The sequence below is a fragment of the Pleurodeles waltl genome, chromosome 7, assembly GCF_031143425.1.
Source record: "Pleurodeles waltl isolate 20211129_DDA chromosome 7, aPleWal1.hap1.20221129, whole genome shotgun sequence".
Lineage (NCBI taxonomy): Eukaryota > Metazoa > Chordata > Amphibia > Caudata > Salamandridae > Pleurodeles > Pleurodeles waltl.
The window spans coordinates 539,975,348-539,998,242 of record NC_090446.1 but is presented as its reverse complement, the minus strand read 5'-3'; the positions used below and the strand labels follow the sequence as shown (position 1 = coordinate 539,998,242).

Here is a 22,895-nt window from a genome sequence, read left to right as displayed (position 1 = left end):
TGTGGGCAAGGGCTCAGTCCTTTATTAGAGCACCTCATCCAACCGAGAGCTGTCATCAACTGCCTTACTCTTTCAACCACATTCTATACTCTACATTCTATTTTACCTCATACAGCTGACTAACACCTTGTCAGCTGTAATCATTATGTCACAAACTGGTGGTCAAAACTCCAACCCTGGAACACAGCAGTTTTCTAAGTCACCACTGATATGGGACTCAGTCTGTGCATTCCACGAGTCAAGCTCTGGGACTGATTTGAGTACTTTCATTATTACTCCAAGACTAGTTCTGCCTTTGTCTTTGTCTTCAGGTGTCAGCAAGAAGATGAGGTGGAGGTGCAAATAACCCCACCCTCCAGGGGGAACCCTAAACAAGGGCACAACAGAGGGAAAAACTAGCTCATGAAAATAGCTGTCTGTCTTTTGGTGGTAGCCCTATATTAGAGTATGCAGAACAGTGGCACAAATGGATGGTGACTGAAGTGGCCTGAGGGAAAGCTAGCTTGAATAATGACATTTCTCTAAGCTGTTATAGATGCCTGTTTTTATTTCAAGAGAAGGATGCTACCAAATGAAGTATTTTTTAAGAAATAAAAATATTCCTATTTGACCTTAAACAACTGAGTTCATATCATAGCCATATATTTTGCAAATGGACGAGCAACCTGTTCCCCCTTTTTTCTAGGCTGCTTAAGAAATCTAAATAAGCAGGTTTGGCACAAGATCTTTCCAAAAGCATCCTTTGACCATGTCAATATCTTTATTCCGAAAACTATGTGAGCTATTCAATCCAAAACAGTTGGGAAGCTATACATAATGTGGATTTGGTTTCTGGCCTTTTCTTGGCCGAGATCCTTGTGTCCTTGTAATTCTTTTCTGATCGTGTGTAGATAGCTTTTTTTTTTTACTTTTCTAGTTCACAATTACTATCCTGTGCCATTGCATGGAGTTGAACTGCAGCTGATTGGACGGAAGCGCTGCAACTGCATTTATGGACTGGCCAATTCATCTGATCCCGTTCAACAAACAATACTATGTGCCTTGGACCAGAGTGGGCAAAATGGGACATGTCAGGTTAGTTTGTGTTTTTTTCAGCACAAGAGTGAGGCATTTGCATTGCATTCCTATATTTATGGCATTTGTGGCATCACTCAAAACTCTCCCATGTCTAAAAACGTAACTTTTGTAGATTATGGGAAGCACATTATTGAAGGCATCAAATCAGTTCTAACATGTTTCTGCTCTTGATGGCAAGAGGTTGACAATTCATTACTTTGTTTTTCCTTGCATGTGAAACCGATCTATGGGTAATTGAAACTTTCTTCTGTGCACATGACCACAGAAGGCTAATGGAAGACAAATCTGGGACTTTTGTTTCATATGGAGGACTTTATTAACAATCCAGAATTCCACAGCACGGTGTGGATGTAAATGTTAGAGACCGGCTAACTCATAAGATCAAAAGTAACTATGAAATCCACAAAAAGAAAGCAACATTGGGGGAGAGTGATACATTTGCAGTACCTTCGGCCTAAACCTTGGACAGTTAGTTAGGGTTCATGGGTGAAGGGTTGTAAAGAAAAAAATAAACGGTATGGCCTTATTTAGAAGAAGGTAGTAAGGAGACAGATACCAATGAATGACAAATGTCTCAGCCACAGCCCTGCACTCGATTTATCTGCAAAATGTAGAGATGAGGGGAATGTAGCTTTCTCAAAAAGCTTAGCTACCCCGGGGAGGAGCCTTGGGGAGGTCCCAGCACCTGCAACAATGGCATCATAGGGCTGCCATATTGATGGGGGCTCCTTCTATAATGAGTGGGGCCTTTTCTATTTTTGTTTCTCTAATTCACCAGCTCTTTTGGGACTGAAGGATAAGAAAGACACCAGTCTTTTCTGGACCAAGCTACGATTAGACATGATTATGATTAGACATGATTAGACATGATTATTATTAGAAACAATTATGATTAGACATGATTAGGTTAGATATGATTAGCTTAGACTACACATGATTAGTTAGACAAGATTAGACTAGACATGATTAAACATGATTGGATTAGATTAGACATGATTATGATTAGACTAGACTAGTATAGTCTAGACTTGTCTAGTATTGTCTAGTCTTGTATTATTATGTCTAGATTAGTCTAGTCATGTCGGTCCTGTCTGTTCTAGTCTAGTCATGTTGAGTCATGTCTAGTATAGTCTAGTCATGTCTAGTAGTCATGTCTAGTCTAGGCATGCCTAGTCTAGCAATGTCTACACTGGACTAGACATGACTAGACTAGACTACACATGGCTAGACTAGACTAAACTAGACCTGATTAGACATGGCTAGGCAAGACTAGACATGATTAGACATGATTAAACATGATTAGATTAGACATGATTATTTTAGACATGAACAGGCATGATTATGATTAGACTAGTCCAGATATAACTAGGCTAGACTTGACTAGACCAGTCATGACTAGACTATGCTAGACATGATTAGACTAGAGGTGACATGACTAGACATGACTAGACATGTTTAGATTAGACATGATTAGACATAATTATATTAGACATGATTAGACATAATTAGATTAGACCTGTTTAGACATGCTTAGACTAGACATGACTAGGCTAGACATGGTCAACCATGATCATGACTAGAATGGACTAAACATAATTAACAATAATCATGATGAGACTAGACTAGAAATGACTAGACATGATTAGATTAGATACAGTTAGACATGATTAGATTAGACATGATCAGACATGATTATGATTACACTAGTCTAGACATGACTAGACTACACATGATCAGACATGATCATGATTAGAATAGACCAGACATGACTAGACTTGACTGGACTAGACATGATTAAACATGATTATGATTAGACTAGATTAGGCATGACTAGTCCAGAAATGCCTAGACTAGACATGACTAGACATGATTAGATTAGACATGATTACATTAGGCATGATTAGAGAAGACATGATCAGGCATGGTCATGATTAGACATGACTAGACTAGACTAGAAATGACTAGACTAGACATGATTAGATTAGACATGATCAGATATGATCATGATTAGACTAGGCATGACTAGACATGGCTAGACTAGATATGATCAGACACAATCATTATTAGAATAGACATGACTAGACTAGACATGACTTGACATGATCATATAGTATGATATATGAGATATGATATAATGTATGATATGATATTATCCATATGACAGTTACCATGGAAACGTTTAAATGAGGACCATTATTTTACCTGTAAAACATGGTTTGGAATTCAGAGTTTTGCCACACCACACAGTTTTGACCATTACATTTCAGTAGGCAAACCTTCAGATATTTACCAGGATAAAATACCCAGTAAATACTGATACATGCTAATGTCATGCTGCATGCATTAGGTTCCGATTGTTATTCCCCATTTACTGAGCGTCAGTTTGCACTAAGTGCACTAAGTGAGTTGGCCTATTGTGTGTCACACCTAATTGGGGCCCATGTGTTTTTGTGTTTTAAATACTTTTCTTATAGCAAAACGTTAGTTGTGTATGATGAATCACAAACTATGATAAGTGCACTAATGTTGACTCATCTTTTTAATTTATATTATCTATGCTCACTGAACGTATAGAGTAAAACAATGTCTGGTCTAACTTCTTCAGTTGCGTCCTGACACATTTTTGTAATAGAACTCCCACACAGATTCGAACATTCTGTTGTTGTCAGGTTGTTATGTAAAATAGATTATTTATTTTCTTAAATGATTTTGATTTATATTTTGAAGTACTGTCCAACAAGGTGTCATTTGATTGCTGCCATTTAAAAAGATTTGGGGGTTAACTACAAGCCCCTTGCGCAGCCGATGCGTCACTTTTTCCATGGGAAAAAGTGAGGTTCTGGCAGTGCAAGGGGCTTGTAAATAAGCCCCATGGTCTTTTGATTCCTCCTCCTGACGCTGCGTTTCCCAGCAAGCTCAGGGGCATATTTACATGCCCTTTGCTCCACCAGTGTGTCACCTTGTCTCATAGAAAAAGTTTTGCACCGTTGGCGCAAGGGGCTTGTAAATAAGCCCCTCAGTGTTTCGATCAGCATATAATCCATTACTGGAAGATTCCTGAGGAGCAACTCATCACGTCCTAGATGAGGAAATGTGGGTCACACTTTTGTGGAGACAGGCTCCTAGCTTTGCCCATTTTCTGGGTCTAGTGTATAGGAAGAAAGATTTAATTTTCTAGGTCCCTCTGTAGTGAAAGAAGCTGTTAAGCTTCCTGAATAGCAGTGGCGGCCCGTCCTTTAGGGCGGAGGGGCCACGCCCCCTCACCTTTTGCCCCCCATGAAGAGTGTCTGTCAGGCTGAACAAAGGTCAGCCTGACAGACACTCTTCATGTCCAGGTCAGGCAGCCAGGAGCAGACATGCGCGATTTGCGCAGACTCCTGGCTCCCTGAGCTGAACTTTGCTGGGCTGAGGAGATCACAGCTCCTATGGGCGTGACCTCCTCAGCCCAGCAAAGGTGCCTCGAGGTTCTCCCCTGGGTGACAAGGAAAGCGTCACCAATTGACACTCTCCCTGGGCACTTCAGTTTAAGCCCTGAAGTGCCCAGGGCGAGTGTCAATCAGTGACACTTCGTCACAGAGTGGGGTGGGGTCAGCAGTCTCACTGACCCCATCCCACTCTGTGAGGAGGCTGGGACTGCTGCCTTCTCTCATTGGCTGACCTAAGGTCAGCCAATGAGGGAAGGCAGCAGTCCCAACCCTCCTGGGACCTGGAGGCCGAAGGTAAGTGTGTGTGTGAGTGTGTGTGTGTGATGTTTCAAATTGAATGTTTGGTGCGTGCGTGCATGTTTGAATGTTATGAATGTTGTTAATGGATGTGCGTGCGTGCGTACGTGTGTGAAAGAATGAGTGTGTGTGATGTTTTAAAATGAATGTTTGGTGCGTGCGTGCATGTTTGAATGGTATGAGTGTTGTTAATGGATGTGCGTGCATACGTGTCTGTGTGTGAAAGAATGAGTGTGTGTGTGTGTGTGCCCCACCCGCCCCCCTCCCTCCTAAAGCTGCCGGCCGCCACTGCTGAATAGGGAGCTCATAAATAGGTGGGTATCTCACCTATTTGTTGTGATATCTTTAGTATTAAGGTACCTGTTGAAGATATAACTATGCCCAGATCACTGTCACCCAAATTGTACAGCCTCCCTGGCTGAACAGCACAACTGATAAACATTGCATTGGTGCACTATTTGTGTTCAGTTCCCACTTATGCGCCTCAAAATGGAGATTAACGCACATTAATAGCACTGGTAAATCCCCATTCTGAGCATCGTAAATAGATACAGTTAAAGGCAAAGCAAGTGAGTCATAATCCTTTATTTCAGTTTCATTGAAATATAAAAGATGGAGAAAAATCGACATCATGAAATTCTTAAAAGCAGACATAAAACAGGCGTAAAACGTTGCCAGATTATTAGGTTGATATGTATTTCATTTTAAAATTTCCAATTCATCATTACACGCCATTTCATGATTCTAAGAAGTTTTGCCTTACATACAGGAGTACCCTTTACCTTCTTTTAAGTTAATTCAACGTAATATGCCATATTGCCGTTAGATAACTCGCAATTGAAAATATAACAGTCTCTTGTGCTAGTTTTACATATCCTGAGGGCATTCACTCGATCCCTAAGGCTTAGAAGTCTGCAAAGTGGTATAATCCAATTTAGATGTTGATTTGCATAGGCGTTACCAAAAAATAAAACATGTTCAATGTTCTCTACTCCCTCGCAGCCCATTGGGCACAAATTTGATGTCACTTTTTTGATCCAATGACAAGTAAAAAGGGGCCGAGGGAAGAGTCCCTAGTCTGAATTTCATTTAAAGTGCATGTGCAAATGGGCTGGGAACCAAATTCAAGTACGATTCAAAATCTGGCACACATTTAAACAACAGAAAAGAGTCAGCTAAACTGCCTGAAGGAACTCCAGAGGTTTTCGCCCCTAAAGAGACGTTCCACAATGACAATTTTAGCTTACCATTGGCATCTCGAGGTAGCATAGAGGGATGAATCCAAACATTTTTAAACCCAGTTTGTATAACCAACTTTATATATGGACAAGCCAGGGAATTTTCCTACTAGATTGGCCACTTAATATTGTTATAATACATTCTCTTTAGAGTTCTAAATCCTCAACGAACCAGAGTCTTATCCAGTGTTGGATAGGCCTCAATACCGCAATGTCTGAAACTGGCCTGTGGTTGAGGCAAAATATTAACCTCAAAACTGAAGGGAATACAATGAAGGCCTATGTTAAACACAGAAAAAGAACAAAAGAGGAGTCCATAATGCACTGTGAATAAGAGCATAGAGAGATGACAAAATAGCCTGGAGGTATTATTTCTCCTAGTGCTATCAGGTGGCAACAACCAAGCTTGTTTTGGAAAACTTGATACGAGGAGAAGAGACTGGGTATATTGCCAAATAAATACATCTACAAAATCACCATGAAATTATGGATTTTCTTGAGCTTTCTGTAAATAATTTTCAATAACATTAGTACAATCCCTCATTAGAGTCTTCACATATTTATTAGGAATTGAGTAGAGTCATGACAGATTGTACAGTCCTTTTATTCCTCAGGGCATTTCCCCAATAGGCTGGAGCTTTTGTAGGCCTGTTTTGAGAGCCCGAATGCTGCTCCTGATGCCTCTGTCACTTTCCCCAGCTCCCCTAGGTTATTTGCATCATATACCAGACGGCTTGAGGAGAAAGATGGAGAGGGAGGGAGGGAGAAGGTCGACTAAAAGCAATTAGAGAGGGAGAAGAGAGAGAGAAGTGAAGTGAAGGAAATGAAAATGGATGAACTGAAAGAAAGTGATTGCGTGAGAATACAAAGGTAGTGGGGCTGGTTTGGGCATTTTTGCCTGGTCTGCTTTTGGTTCCCCTTTCTGGGCTTGGGTCACAGGAAATATGGTGGAAGTTAGTATTTCCACAGTCCTTTTGCTCATTCGCCTTCTCTATTAGCTAGCCCTTGACATGAGCACTAATGCAACATTTCACACAACCAGATGATTCAAACTAGGCAGACATTTGATAGCATTCAGCTCTGAAACCTAGATTACTTTAAAAAAGTTATTTCGATTTACATCTTACTTAGGCTATGGAGGGTCCAGAAGGACTTTGAATAACCTGGATGAGATGCAGCTCTTGGGCCCACCTAATAGAATGACCATAAGTGTGCAATGTAGTGATCCTGTTACTCTGTGGTCAAGGTTCAGTGCATACAGTGAAAAGCGCGATGGGGCTGGCCATGGGGGCCCCTGCACTGCCCATGCCAAGTGCATGGGCAGTGCAGGGGTCCCCATGGCACCCCCTGCACCCCGTCTTCACCTGGCGTAGAGGGGGGTCGTAATCCCCAGGTCAGCGCTGCATGCAGCGCTACCCTGGCAGATTAGGACCGCCAGCACCGCCAGCACCGCCAGTCACTCCAGTGGAGGGAAACTGGCGGTGCTGGTGGTCCGGCCATGGTACAACCGCCACAGTCGTAATGTGCCTGTCAGACCGCTGCCAAAGCGTTGGGACCAACGCTTTGGTAGCAGTCAGACCGCCACTGTGACGGGTCATAATGAACACCGAGTACAGACATTGTATTATCAATCAATATTTGTAAAATGCGGCTACTCACCTGTGAGGGTCTCAAGGCGCTGTGGGGAGGAGAAGGCCTCTACCGAAGAGCCATGTCTTGAGGTTCTTCCTCAAGATAGTGAGTGGCGGGATTTGTCTGAGGTGCAGGCAGAGGTTGTTCCAGCTCCTTGTTGCAGTGTAGGTGATAGATCATCCTACGGCTGTGGTTTTGCAGATGCGAGGTGCGGTGGCCAGGGCATTCTAGGTAGAGCGGAGGGATCTAGCGGGGGTGTGGAAAGAGGCACAGTTGTTCAGGTAGGCTGGTCCTACATTGTGTATGGCCTTGTACGTGTGGGTGATAAGCTTGAAGGTGATTCATTTCTCGACTGGTAGCCAGTGGAGGGTCCTCAGGTGTTGGGAGATGTGTTCTCAGCGAGGGAGATCCAGAATGAGTCTGACGGCGGCGTTCTGGATGAGTTGAAGTATTTTGATGTTCCTAGTTGAGGTGCCGGCCTGGAGGGCGTTGCCGTAGTCGAGCTTGCTCGTGACTAAGACGTGGGTGACTGTCCTGCAACAGTCTGCTGGGATCCATCTGAAGATCTTCCGAAGTTTGCGGAATGTGTGCCAGCAGAAGTAGGTGACAGAGTTTACCTGGCGGTTCATGGATAGGTAGGAGTTGAGGATGATTCCTAAGTTGCGGCGTTCTCAGTCAGTTCTGGGGGGGGGGTTCTATGGGATTTAGGCCACCAGGAGTCATCCCAAGCTGAGGTGCCATTCCGAAGATGATGCGCTCCGTCTTGTCGGAATTGAGCTTGAGGCAGCTTTCTCTCATCCGGGTGGCTTCCATTCTGGCGTGAAAGTTCCTTTTGGCCATGTCCGGGTCTTCAGTGAGGGAAATGATGAGTTGTGTGTCATCAGCATATGACACGATGTTCACAACGTGGTTTCTGATGATGGCAGCAAGAGGGGCCATGTATATGTTGAACAGTGTGGGTCTCAGTGAGGGTCCTTGGGGGACTCCGCAGTTGACTCCTGAGGGTCTGGAAGTGTAGGGCGGGAGTCTGGCCTTCTGCACCTTTCCAGAGAGGAAGGAGTGGATCCATTCCAGGGCTCTTCAGCGGATTCCTATATCGTGGAGTCTTGTGCACAGAGTACCGTGGGAGACCAGGTCAGAAGCTGCTGAGAGGTCGAGGAGTATGAGTGCTGGGAGTGGCCGTGGTCTAGGAGTAATCGGATGTCGTCGGTGGCTGCCAGGAGTGCTGTCTCAGTGGGGTGATTGCTGCGGATGCCGGACTGGGAGCTCTCCGGGGAGTTGTTTGCGTCGATGAGGTTCTGTAGTTTTGCGTTGCTTGTTTTCTCTAGTACTTTGGTGGGGTAGGGTAGCAGCCAGATGGTCTGTAAATTCTTTAGTTCTGATGGGTCGGCTGAAGGGTTCTTCAGGAGAGGGTGTATTTCGGCGTGTTTCCAGTCCTCAGGGAAGGTGCCCGTGCTGATGGAGCAGTTGATTGTGTTACGAAGCTTGGGGCGATGGATGCGCTGGCTCTGATGTATATGTGGTGCAGGAAGGGGTACGAGGGTGCCCTGGAGTGGGTGCTGTTCATGATGTTGACTGTTTCCTTTGTGGTGAGCTTGGACCAGTCGTGGATGGTCTGGGCGGGTTCTGGGGGGTCAATTGCAGGTTCCAGTGCCAGGATTTTCCGGGAGGAAGCTGTGGTAGATGTCCTGGATCTTGCGGTGGAAAAAGGAGGCGAGAAGCCCTGTGACGGGGGATGCTGGTGACTTTGGAGGGGGGATCTGTGAACTCGTTGATGACTGAGAAGAGTTCCTTCGAGTTGTGTGTGGAGGAGTTGATGCACTCCCAGAGTGTGTCCTTCCTTGCGTTCTTGATTTTTCATCGGTTGGAGGCAGTTGCAGCTCTGAATGAGGCGAGGTCTTCCTTATATTGGCTGTTCCTCCATTTTTTCTCTAAACGTCTGCGTGTACGCTTTGATTCTTGGAGTTGGGTGGTGAACCAGCTGGCTGTCTTAGGTACGCGTTTGGCTGATGCCAGCCGGAAAGGGGCTAGAGTGTCGGTGCATTCGGTGATCCATGCCTTGAGATTGCGAGCTGCTGTGTTGGCATCATCAGAGTGGTAGGGAGGTATTTAGCGAGCATTGAGGTGAGTTGCTCGTTGGTGAAGCATTCCTTGCGGGGTGTCCTAGGGTGGCGAGGTTGTCGAGTACAGTGGTGGTGTTTGAGTCGCCGTGGTCCTCGAGGTGGAAGTTCAGGTCGCCGAGGAGGAAGTAGTCGACTATCGCCAGGGCCTGGGGGGTAGCAATGTCTACGATGTTGTCTATGAAAGCTGGGCGGCGCCAGGTGGCTTGTACACCAGGGTGCTGTGATGGAGGAGTTGTGGTTGGAGTGGACCAGGAAGTCAAAGTGTTCCATGGTGATGCAGTGTTCTTCTTGGACTGCCTTGACACATAGTGAGGAGCGATGGCGAGTGCTCTGCCCGGGCGGGAGGGCTGGTCCCTCCTTAGGATACTGTAACCATCGGGAATGGCAATGGCGAGGTCTGGACCCAGGGTGGGATTGGTACAGATCTTGTGAGGAAGGTGATGTCCGGTCAGGTGGTATCGAACAGGTCCCAGAGTTCGGTGGCATATTTGTGGAGGGAGCGGATGTTCAGTAGCAGGCAGTTGATGGGGCTGTGAAGGTTATTGGTATCTTTGTGTGCGGAGAGTACCACTTGGTTTGTTAAGGTCGGCGCTGAATTTGCAGTTCTTACAGGTGAAAGGTCTATGGGTGTCCATGGGGGGGTGGTGCAGCAGTTGTTGAGACGTCCGGTGTTGAGGCGGAGGAGGGCCTTGGAGTCATAAAGGAGGCAGTCCAGGGGTTGGTTTAATGGAAATCCAGGGTTCCTGGTGCTGGATGCAGTCCAGGCGTGGACGGGCTCAGATGGGCTTGCCTTTGGAGTGCCTTCGGTGCACCAACGGTGTGCTCGTTTCACACGGCCACTAGTAAGAAGAGAGGGGTGCGGGGGAGCAGTCAGCTGGGAGGCGGGAGGGCAGAAAAGGTGCTTTTTGGAGGGGAAGGGGGGCAGAGGAAAGAGGGGAAAAAGGAAAAAGAACTAGAGAAAAACAAGGATGATAGAAGGAGAAAACCCAAGAGTGAAAGAGCGACAGACAGAAAGAACGAAATACTTACTTGTGATGGCCACTAGACCACCAGGGATTAGGCATACTGTGAGCCAGAAAGTTGATGTCCTTGTGAAACATGTTAGAGCAGTGGTTCTCAACCTTTTTGCTTGTAAATTCAGTGGAAGCCACTCATCGTCCATACTGTATTCTGTTACCCACACTGCTCCCACGAATCAATCTGAGGATACTAATTTATCTTTTAGCCTCCAATTTCAAATTCCTTGACATTTACAGTACACTTTATTAATCTATTCATATTATTTAATTTTCTAAGCATTAGTGGACCCTCTGAGGGGACTTAGCAGACCTCCAGGGGTCCCCTGACCCCTGGTTGGGAACCACTGTGGTAGAGGGACAGACTTTATGCCCTTGCCTTTCAAGGAAGAGTTTTTCCTTATGCTTTATTAATGGCAATATTTCCAGTGTCTGTTTGAAAAAATGCTATACTTTGCCCAACAGTATAAAATAATGTTCCTTATAATACTCCAAGGATTAGGGACCATTGATAGGTAAGTGAAAGTCTGGCAGCTGCAAGATACCTATGGATTCATGAACTCATGGACGTGTTTGAGGTATTTTGAATTCCTCACAGTGGAATGATAGAGCTATTATAAATTAACATTTAATTTTAAGCAAACGGAATTATGGTAATCCTTGTGCTTACTGTTCCCCAACCCCAGGATATTCCTGACAGTGATGGACGTTTAAAAAAAAACATCAAGCTGTCCACTCTAAATGAAGGGTGGGCAGTTGGATAGCTTACCTGTGACGGACCCTGTTTCCTCGGTCCATCAGAGGAAGGTTTACACTGTTGGTGTAACCTTGCTTCCCGCCTTGCTGTAAATCACACAGGTGGACTGAGATATTGGTGACAACGGTACTTCGTTGCAATTGGGAATGAGTACCATATCTGCCAAACTTTAAATAAAGTCCTCAGTCAGAGGTCATCCAAGGCAATGGAGCTGTGAAAGTCTAGGACTTCAAGCAATGTTTTGGAAGGTACATTTTCAAAAATGAGCAGAGGAAAGAGCTTTTGTACATAGAGTGTCAAACTATTCAGGCTGTGTTCCAACCATTCATGTCATTCAGGCGGAGGTGCAGTTACAGTTCACTGGAAGAAGAAAGGTAATGATAAATCATTCTTTCTCATTTGAACTGGTCTGTGGGCGGTGGTTGAACTTAAGAGTCCCCATTCTGTAGGGGAGGAAAATATACACTTGCAGGCACGCGCAACTGGCATGCTTAGGTCTAATTTGTTGAATTCTGACTGTGATAACTTTCCAGCCAATCACACCTCCATAGGTGTTGATTTCAGTTAGGTGAAGTGGTATTGATCTACGGACATTGATGCTCGTGGGGATGGATATCTGCTGGAACACTATGCATATTCAAAGCTGACATGATTTATCACAGATTCCTGTTGGTGGGTCTACTTCAAATGAATAATATGATGAAGAAGATGACTGAGTTTTTTTGTACCTTGTATTCAAAATGCATTCAAGCATTCACATTCATATATGCCTGCATACGTACACAATGTACCTATTTACGAACAACATACATCCCTACATCTAATTTTTTAAGAACCGTGGGAGGAACTCTCATTTATTGCATGATTTCCATCCTAAAGGGAGGATGTTGTGAACTCATCCCAATAGCATGATGAAGCTATTAAATCTTAACATTTAATTTTATGTGTTGCTGTGGCCTTGCATCATGCAAGGTAATCCAAGGACAACGCAACACTAAATTCAGATTTACAAAGCCACACAAGGATACCTTGTGTGGCCATGCGGTGCTTGGCAAATCTCGAGTAACACAAGGCTGCGCAAGTTGCTGCCTTGCGTTACTCTACACCAGGGTGGTGTTCCATGGATAGAGCGTAGGTATTCCCATGCATCCATGGATTTTGAAGCATTCTCAGATTTACCATAAACGGTATTTGGGAATGTGTAAAAATGCTGTGCCTTCCTAGGGGAGGTGTAACAAGGAGAAATATATTTTTTCTCCCCTTTCTTCCTCTTTCTATGTGTGCTGCATTTTCAGCAAATACAGATAGAGGTGAAAGCCTCAGAGGATTGCTTTTGTGCAGGAGGATGCCCCAACAATCTTGTCTGCAATACAGCCCCCTTGCAGTCTGGCACAAGGGTGCCTGCGTTGGCACTAGGCAGCCAAATGTGTGGCAGTGTGAGGAGAGGACTGGAATGCACCATGGTGCATATTTGTACTCTGTTTGTGCTGTTTGTGTGTAATTTGTTTGACGCAAAAATGGCACAAACTTAACTCCATATTTAGATTTTGATGCTAGACCCGACTAGCATAAAGATATTAGAGTTTGCATAATTTGAATGTGTGAACCCACCTTGCATCAATGAGATGCAAAGTAGGTGTTCCCATCCAAAAAATTACACTATCCCTATAGCGCCATATTTATCCCCTCCGTGCCAAAAAGCCGCACGGGTGGGAGGCAAACCCAAATAATGGCGCTAAGCTTGCGTAGCACTATTATTTACCGCCTGGGTCAGACCAGGCATTAGGGGACCCTTGGACCTATTTCCATGGCCAAACACCATGGAATGGGCCCACTTGTACCCACACAAGCCCCAGGAACACCCCCCTCCCCACACTAGAGGGACACCAGAGGATGGGGGACCCCATCCTAGGTAAGTAGGTTAAATATGGGTAAGTATTATAGTAATTTTTTTTTAGGTGCCATTGGGGGCCCTAACATGGCCCCTCCTGCATGACACTAGGTTCAATGGCCATGCCCAAGGGACACTGGTCCCCTGTGCTGGTCATTGGGGCGGGTGGGCGTGACTCCTGTCTTTGCTAAGACAGGATTCATGTTTTTGGATGGTTGTGTGACTGGAAATGACACAAGACTGGTTAGCAACTTTTTTTTTTTTGCCTCTAACCAGCCTTGTGTCATTTTTTGAGGCAAAACTCCCTTCACCCCTGCCACCACCCCCACCCGGCTAGCATTTTTTTTTTAGGCTAGCCCAAGCTTAGCGCCGGCTGGCAGCATTCCATAAATTTGTCACCCGAATGGCGCTTTGGAATGACACAAGCCTGCGATAAACTTTTTGATGCAAAACTGCTTCAGTGCAGTTTTGCACCAAAAAGTATAATTATGGGCCCATATATTTAAATATGGTGTATCCCTGCCCTCTCCCTTTCACGCAGCGCAGCGCAATGTGGCAAGGTGTCTTGCTGCGTTGTGTGAAATATTGACATATTTGCCCCCTAAACCTTTTGCATCAGCATCATGCATTAATCAAGTGTGTGCATTAACAAACCGTGGTAATATGTGATTGTAATGTTTGTTTACAATGTTAGACAAGAAAGTAATTCTGAAAGCTTGTTCTTTGAATTCAGAAGGCTTTTGCTACTGAAGATGTGAACGTCTGGGACTTCAACCTCTGTTTTGGAAGGTACACTTTCAAAAACATGTCCAGGACATAGAGCTCTAATGTTAACAGTGTAATATTATTCTTAAAGTGTTGTGCTCCAATTGTGTATGCCATTCATGTACAAGGTGAAGTTACAGTTGTCTGGAACAGGGAGGGTAATGTTAGGTCATTATTTCTAGTTTGAACTGGTTTGTGATCGAGGGTTGCGCTTACTAGGCCTTTGTCGATCGGAGAGGAAAATATATTTTGCAGCCATATGCAACAGGCTTGCTTAGTTTTGGTTTGCTGAACTCCTATAATGTTCAATCCGATTGCTCATGAGTGTGTGTTCATTTCAGTCAGGAGTGGTCTTGGTCTTCTTTGTAAGCTCTTATTTTTGGAGCCAGAACAGAGAGATCATATGGCTGAACGGGATGATTAGCATGCTTCTGGACTGATGATAAAAGAGGATGAGGAGGCAAGTGGTTGACCTGTCAGCCTTAGGGTGGTTTTCCCCCAAACTGTTTGCCTTACTCCTCCATTTTGGCTGATCTCGTTTTTGTTGGACTTGGGACTCTGCACCTTACCACTGTTAATCAGTACTAAAGTGCATGAGCTCTCTCCTTTAAACTGCCTGATAATGGCTTTCACCCAGCTGGCACATTTAATTTACTTGAAAGTCCATAGTAAAGTGGTACTACATGTACCCAGGTCCTGTAAATTAAATGCTACTGCTGGGCCTGCAGCACTTATTTGCCCCCCAACTTAAGTAGCCTTTTAATCATGTCTCCAGCCTGCCATTGATGCCTTTCTGTGCAGTTAAACTGCCATTTCATCTTGGCACAATAACCATTTAACCCCTTCGATGCCAGGCCTTTTCCCCCTCCTGTGCCAGGCCTTTTTTTGCCTATTTGGAATAGTTCTCGCTTAGGCCCTCATAACTTTTTGTCCACATAAGCTACCCACGCCAAAATTGCGTCCTTTTTTTCCAACATCCTAGGGATTCTAGAGGTACCCAGACTTTGTGGGTTCCCCTGAAGGAGGACAAGAAATTAGCCAAAATACAGTGACAATTTCATTTTTTATCAAAAAGAAGAAGGCTTGTGTTTTTTCCCCTGAAAATGGCATCAACAAAGGGTTTGCGGTGCTAAAATCACCAGCTTCCCAGCATTCAGGAACAGGCAGACTTGAATCAGAAAACCACACTTTTCAACACAATTTTGGCATTTTACTGGGACATACCTCATTTTTACGATTTTTTGTGCTTCCAGCCTCCTTCCAGTCAGTGACAGAACTGGGCATGAAACCAATGCTGTAGACAAAAGTCTGACTTCAGCAAGGGGTAATTTGTGTAGATCCTACAAGGGCTTCCTACAGAAAATAACAACTGAAAAACAAAATATTGAAATTGAGGCGAAGAAAACAGCAATTTTTCTATACGTTTTACTCTGTAACTTTTTCCTAGTTCTGGAATCTAAGAGGAGCCACAAATTTCCTTCCACCCAGCATTCCCCCAAGTCTCCCTCTAAAAATGATACCTTACTTGTGTGGGTAGGCCTAGCGCCTGCAACAGAAAATGCCCCAAAACACAACGTGGACACATCCCATTTTTTGACAGAAAACAGAGGTGTTTTTTGTAAAGTGCCTACCTGTAGATTTTGGCCTCTAGCTCAGCCGGCACCTAGGGAAACCTACCAAACCTGTGCATTTTTTAAAACTAGAGACCTAGGGAAATCCAAGATGTGGTGACTTGTGGGGCTCTGACCAGGTTCTGTTACCCAGAATCCTTTGCAAACCTCAAAATTTGGCAATAAAAAAAGGTTTTCATCACATTTCGGTGACAGAAATTTCTGGAATCTGAGAGAAGTCTCCCGATAAAAATGATACCTCACTTGTGTGGGTGGGCCAGGTGCCTGCAACAGAAAAAGGCCGCAAACTTGTAGAGATTATGGGGATAGCACAGCGAGTTGATAAGCACATATTCTTCTTTTATACATCTTTAGGCTGACTCTGCTTTGGGGACCCACACAAGTGAGGTGTCATTTTACTTGGGAGACTGAGGGGAATGCTGGGGAGTAGGAATTTTGTGCTGGAGCGGTGATCGTACAAACGAAAGTCAGGAAAATATGCTTTTTTAAGCAAATTTTGAGGTTTGCAGAGGAGTCTGGGTAAGAAAATGTTGGCGGATCAATGCAAGCCACACCTCCCTGGACTCTTTGGGGTGTCTAGTTTAAAAAATGTCTGGGTTTGGTAGGTTTCCCTAGATGAAGGCCGCACCCAGGACCAAAAACATAGGTGCCTCCTCCCCCCCAAACACAGGTAGTTTTGTAATATATCATTTTGATGTGTCCACATACATCTGTGATGTGCCAAACACTAAAATTGTGAAAAGAAATGCACTGTGGGACGCGGAGCAGGGGTAGGTTATCCACCCAGTGGCCACACGAGCGGGTTGAGTATACAAGCCTGGACCGCTGATGCTTATTGCTATCCCAATGGGGCCCATCCTTTAATACAAGGAGGGTTTTTGTGGTGCGAAGAAATCCCGTATTGGGTTATAACATGTGGATTAGGTACGTTTTTTGGTCCTGATGAATCGCACCTATCTTAACAGACATTTTTTGCGAAAAACATGTTGACCCCGATGATAGAAGTATAGTTAGTTCTGTACTCTAACTCTCCACATTCCCCTAATTCAGGGACTGACAGTATTTTTGTTTCTGAGGGTGGACTAGACATTACTTCTAATCCTTACCCACACTCTGTTTTTGACAGGGGTCTGGGTTGATTAAATACGATATTTCCAGACCTCTAGCCATTTTTATTTTCACATACCCATATACCAATCCCACATACTAGCACTCAGCTACTGGCATTCTTTACACTCAAAAGATCTCCGGCAAAGAGCCTCCACGAGGGGCCCATCAGGCATTGCAGTGCCGGCCTGACAAGGAGCAAAAGCCCGATGATGAAGCATGTCACCATTTGGTGAGTGAGGGCTCTTGTTCTAATAAGAGCAGACTTATAGACTCTATTACTTACTGTTTACATTTGTACTAGTCTATTGGCTGGGACTGTGTACTTTTGGTTTTTTGGTATGTGAAAAAGACCCCTCACCCACCAACCAAATTGGTGGCATGCTTCATCATCGGGGTCCCACCTGAGACACATAGCGTGTCACAAGTGTGCTGCCAAGCCTGATTACAGCGGAGCAGGTTTTGTCATTTGTACCCCACATACTGGTTGGATTTGGCACGAGGGTGAGTGATGGTTCAGTAGATCAAATTTTATTAACAAGAGATTTCACAAAAGTGAAATGCACTGGTAATAACTGAAAGGCCAAAAAACTGAACCAATGACTCACTGCTTGTGAGCTGTAAAGCCACGGCAAGACACCAACCGCTTTACAGTCCATTCACACACCTTTCATACATGACATGCACAAGACCATTCACGCCTCCAGCCACGGGCCCAGCACATTACAACACTCGCATCGACAGACAGCGCCAGTCAAGGGCCCATCACTTTCATACATTCACATGCCTGATACAGCAATCACAGCAGCTGATGAGTGTGTGGACTGGCGTTTGGCTGGCACCGCTAGCCAAGAGCCACCCCACCCATACCGCCAGCCAAGCGCCACTCCACGCACACCGCCAGCCAAGTGCCACCCCAAGCACACCGCCAGCCAAGCGCCACCCCACCCATACCGCCAGCCAAGCGCCGCCCCAAGCACACCGCCAGCCAAGCGCCATCCCACCCATACCGCCAGCCAAGCGCCACTCCACGCACTCCGCCAGCCAAGCGCCACCCCACGCACACCGCCAGCCAAGCGCCAGCCCACCAATACCGCCAGCCAAGCGTCACCCCACGCACACTGCCAGCCAAGCGCCACCCAAGCACACCGCCAGCCAAGCGCCACCCCACGCAGACCGCCAGCCAAGCGCCACCCCACGCATAGCGCCATCACTTTTTTTTGTGTTTATAAACAACAAAGAAACCACTAACTAATTATAAAATAAGTACAAAACTGCAAACACAAAAGCTCGAACTAAATACATGACAGTAATGCCAACCGTGAAACTGAACATATGAAAATATAAAACATGCAGTTTACACTCACGGTATTTCCCAAAAATGTTTCCTAGTGTGGTAACTTCTAAAACAGCCGGGCACACACAGCCCAGGCTTTGAAGGGCATTCGGCCATTCGGATTGATCTCCGGGCACATACTCTACATTTCATTGTGGGCAAGTCTTTTTTGGGAGTGGGAGGAATGTGATCTGGAAAGTGGCGATCTTTCAATCTAGCCACTTCCTCCACCACTTCTACTCTAGGAACTCTTGCCCGTTCCACCACAATCAGGCTCTCTATCACTGACTCCTGAAATGTAACAAATGTCATCCTTGACTCAGGTGAACAATCCTTGAACACAATAAAATAATTAAAAGTTGCCAAATTAAATAAATATAGGGCCAACTTTTTATACCACACGTAAGACTTACGAAGACAGTGTAAGGTTCCAACCTCTGATCTACTCTATCAACACCACCCATGTGCCTATTGTAGTCCAAAATGCACGCAGGTTTGCGCACTTCCGCAACCTGTCACCAAACAGTCACAGGGGAAGTACTCTCATCATGGATGGTAGATAGAATGTACACATCCCTTCTGTCTGAAAATTTCAGAGCTAGCAGCTCATTATTCCCCAAGGCACTGCACTGTCCCCTCTCAAGTTTTTTACAGACAAGCTCCCTTGGATAGCCTTTCCGGTTAGAACGGATTGTGCCACAAGCAACAGTGTCCACTCTAAACAACTCTTTGAACAACTGCACTCCAGTGTAGAAATTATCTACATTCAAATGGTGACCTTTGTTAAACAGTCGTCTACCAAGTTCCCACACAATTTTTTCACTAACTCCAAAAGTGGCCGGACAACCAGGAGGGTCAATACTGGAATCCCTACCAGTGTAGACCCGGAAATTAGTGGCCGGACAACCAAGAAGGTCAATACTGGAATCCCTACCAGTGTAGACCCAGAAATTATACACATATCCTGTACTGCATTCTGACAGCATATACAATTTAATCCCATACCGTGCCCTCTTACTAGGAATGTACTGCTTAAAATCTAAACGCCCCTTGAAAAGGACCAAAGACTGGTCCACACTTATTTCTTTGCCTGGAACATAGACCTCTGAAAACCGATCTACTAAAAGATCAAGGACAGGCCTAATCTTAAAAAGACGGTCACAATCAGGGTGATCTCGTGGCAAGGCTAAAGCATTTTCTACAAAATGCAGCATACAAAGAAGAAGCAAATAGCGATTCCGTGTCATAGTTGCAGGAAATATAGCCGTTGCCATCAAAGGACTAGTAGACCAATAAGAAGCCAGTGACGGCTTCCTGATCAACCCCATCAAAAAAGTCAAACCTAAAAACGTTTTCATCTCTTCCAGATATGTGGGAACCCACTGAGTAGCTCTAGACTGAGGCCTAAATCTGGCAGTGTTGTCCCTCAAATATTGCTCTGCATACAAATTAGTCTGCTCCACAATCTCTTCCAAAAATACATCGTCAATAAACAAGTGAAAGAAATGGACAGGCAAAAAGTTTTCCGTATTAACTCTATACCCTGGGAGACCAGTAAATGCAGGTAACTGTGACTGCTCCATGTTTGGGGCAATCCAGGTGTCAGGTCTTCTAATGGGAAACCCTTCAGCCCCAGGCTGCTGCACTCTTGGACATCACTGTCCTCCTCTAAAACAGGCCATTCATCTGCACTGAGAGTAGCTTCCTCATCAGAAGAATACTCTCGGACAGAAACCTCACTGCCAGAATCTCTCACTTCCTCCTCTGCCTCAGATGCAGAGTCAGTCTCGTAATCATGGTCTGAAGACGACTCAAAGAGCATGTCAACAACCTGCTGAGCGGTCACTCTGCGGCTAGCCATGATCCTCACTAACAACAAATGGATTGCCAACAACAACTAGCACTAAAATAAGTAATAAACAAAGTGTAGCTTTATCACAAAGGGTTATGTACTAAAAAACTATACCACTCACTTGCCTGAAAAAGCTACTCACCAGCAACTACTCTGCACAGACACAGCAATCACCAATGATATCCCACTAAAAAGAAAAAAGAAAAAAGGAAATTAGACATATGACAACACAAATATCATGGTGCTAAAATCTAACAACAATTTCACACACAATACTGCATTTAGTACACCACCTACAAACATGTCATTCATGCATGTCAACAATACTCCTTTGGAGTAAATTGCTTTCACTTACCTAAAACATGCAACTATGCAAACCACAGGACAACTACTGCCAAAACTGCAAGGATTCACAGCAAAGGAAGCAAAAGCTTTGAACAAGAACAAAAAGAAGAAATAAACTGTTATAATCTCAAATACAAACACTTAGCCAGTTGACAAACACCCCGCCACCAAGAACTTAGAAATTGTCAGATGGTCCAAAAAAAAAATAGGCTGATCTGCCCCCAAGTGGGGCAGAAATGGCTAACAGCTCTGTACCCTGTTTGGGGGGGGGGGGGATGGCCCTTGCCAAAGGGGGCGAATGGGGGTGCCCCCAGCACAAAAAAAACAAAGGGAACCAAAAACAAAATCTCTGACATCTTGGTGCCTTCTGCCCCTCTTGGGTGCAGATGGGCCTAACAAAAATAGGCTGATCTGCCTCCAAGGTGGGCAGAAATGGCCATCACTAATGAGCCCCCTTTGGGGGGGGCGACCCTTGCCAAAGGTGACGCCCACCCCCCCCCCCCCACACACACACACACACGATCCCTGGTGTCTAAGTGGATTCTGCCCCCATTGGGGGCAGATGGGCGTAAAAAAATGTGCCCGATCTGCCCAAGGGGGCAGAAATGGCCAACAGCTCTGTGCCTCCTTTAGGGGGCGACCCTTGCCAAAGGGGGCATCCCCAGCACAAAACAAAAAAAGGGGAACAAAAAAAAAATCCCTGCGGTATTGGTGGTTTCTGCCCTCCTTGGGGGCAGATGGGCCTACAAAAATAGGCCCATCTGCCCCCAAGGGGGGCAGAGATAGCCAATATGAAATTTCCCCACTTTGGTGGGGCGACCCTTGCCCAAGGAGTGGCCCCAAACACACACACAACCACCACACAATCCCTGGCGCCTATTGGGTTTTGACCCCCCTGGGGGCCAGATCGTCCCCGGGGGGGTAGAGGGGGGCGAAATAGGATAAAAAAAATAGCCCCCCATGGGAGCGACCCTTGCCCAAGGGGTCGCTCCCAAAATAATTGTCCAAACATAAATCCCTGGTGTCTAGTGGTTTTCTCTGCCCCCGGGGGTGGCGAAATACGAAATGAAATAGCCCCCAGGGGAGCGACCCTTGCCCAAGAAGACGCTCCCAAAATCTAATAAAATAACAAATCCCTGGTGGCTAGTGCGGATTCTTGCGCCATGATCAGGGGCCCTGCCCGCGATCGTGGAGCAGGAATCCACTGAAAACAGGCACAGGGGGAAAGGAAAAACCCTTTCCTTTCCCCCGTGTCTGTTTCCCCCCCCCAACCCCCAAAGTGGGAAGGACTTACCTGTAAGTACTCTTCCCTCGACGCGCTGGAAGCAAATGGCTTCCAGCACGTCCCTCTTCAATATTTGATGACATCGGCGCGCTGTGAGCACGCTGATGTCATCGGATTGCCGAGGGGGGATCAGGGGTGGAAGGGGAAGGGATTCCCATACCATCCACGACCGGTGAGTGTGGGTGGGGGGCCCGTGGGGGAACGCCAGCTCTCTCCCCGGTTCCCCGGTGCAGGACGAGGTGATCTCGTCCAAGGCACCCGGGAACCGGTGCCTTGGACGAGATCACCTCGTCCAAGGCACCCAAGCGGTTAAAAGGCCTAGACATTCCTTTTTTAATAATATTAAATGTTTATTTTGTAATTTAGGGCAAGAAACTATTGTGTTAATTTTCTGTCCTATCTATCACAGCATTAGGATGAAATGGCTGGCCTCCCTTTGCCGGAGTTTTGGTGAAAGGGAATTCAAAGTAGCCCTAACAATTATGCATTCCGACACCAGGCAATCTGTTGTTTTTGCGCTCTTGAGATTTTTGATGTGGAGGATAAGGCAAAGAGCATCTTAATGGGATCATTGCAACACATTTTTAAGCAACTTATTTCACAGTTATAACTTGGTTTTAACTCCTTTTAATCTGTCTTCTCTTTTGTATTTTTGTATTTTGTAATGTAATTAATACATTATAATATGGATTTTATTTTTCTGATTCTGTATCTTAAATGTTTATGTATGAATTTGTGTGTGTTTTTATCATGACAATTAATGGTGAGATTCACTGAATAAAGATAATGGAACTGGAATAAAATAAATTAATCCCTAGAGTAGGCCCTTTACAGCCCAGAGGGTAAGGTGCAGTGTATTTAAATAGTTGGACGTGTACTTTTAAGTTTTACATGTCGTGATAGCGACAAAACTCACAAAGTCATTTTTCACTCCCATAGGATAATATTGAGTTTAATGGTAAAGATGGATTTTAAGTCACAATTTTGAAAGTGCCACTTTTAGAAAGCTGGCATTTTTTTGTCCTGACCATGTGGTGCCTGTTTCTTGGGTCACTTGCAAGTGGTATCTGGCAGTTGATATTTGGATGTTGCTCCCAGACAGTGAGGGAAAGGAGCAT

The 22,895-nt window shown here is 45.2% G+C and overlaps 1 protein-coding gene across 4 annotated transcripts in view; it reads left to right on the top strand.

Moving 5' to 3' along the window:
- The window catches only part of LOC138304315 (transmembrane protease serine 9-like), a 1,357,906-nt gene that overhangs the window by 832,903 nt on the left and 502,108 nt on the right, over positions 1-22,895 (top strand). For all 4 annotated transcript variants that reach the window (XM_069244270.1, XM_069244271.1, XM_069244272.1 and 1 more), the window contains one exon: positions 917-1,074. In XM_069244270.1, the coding sequence (XP_069100371.1) occupies positions 917-1,074 (158 nt within the window). The remainder of the gene's footprint in view (positions 1-916; positions 1,075-22,895) is intronic.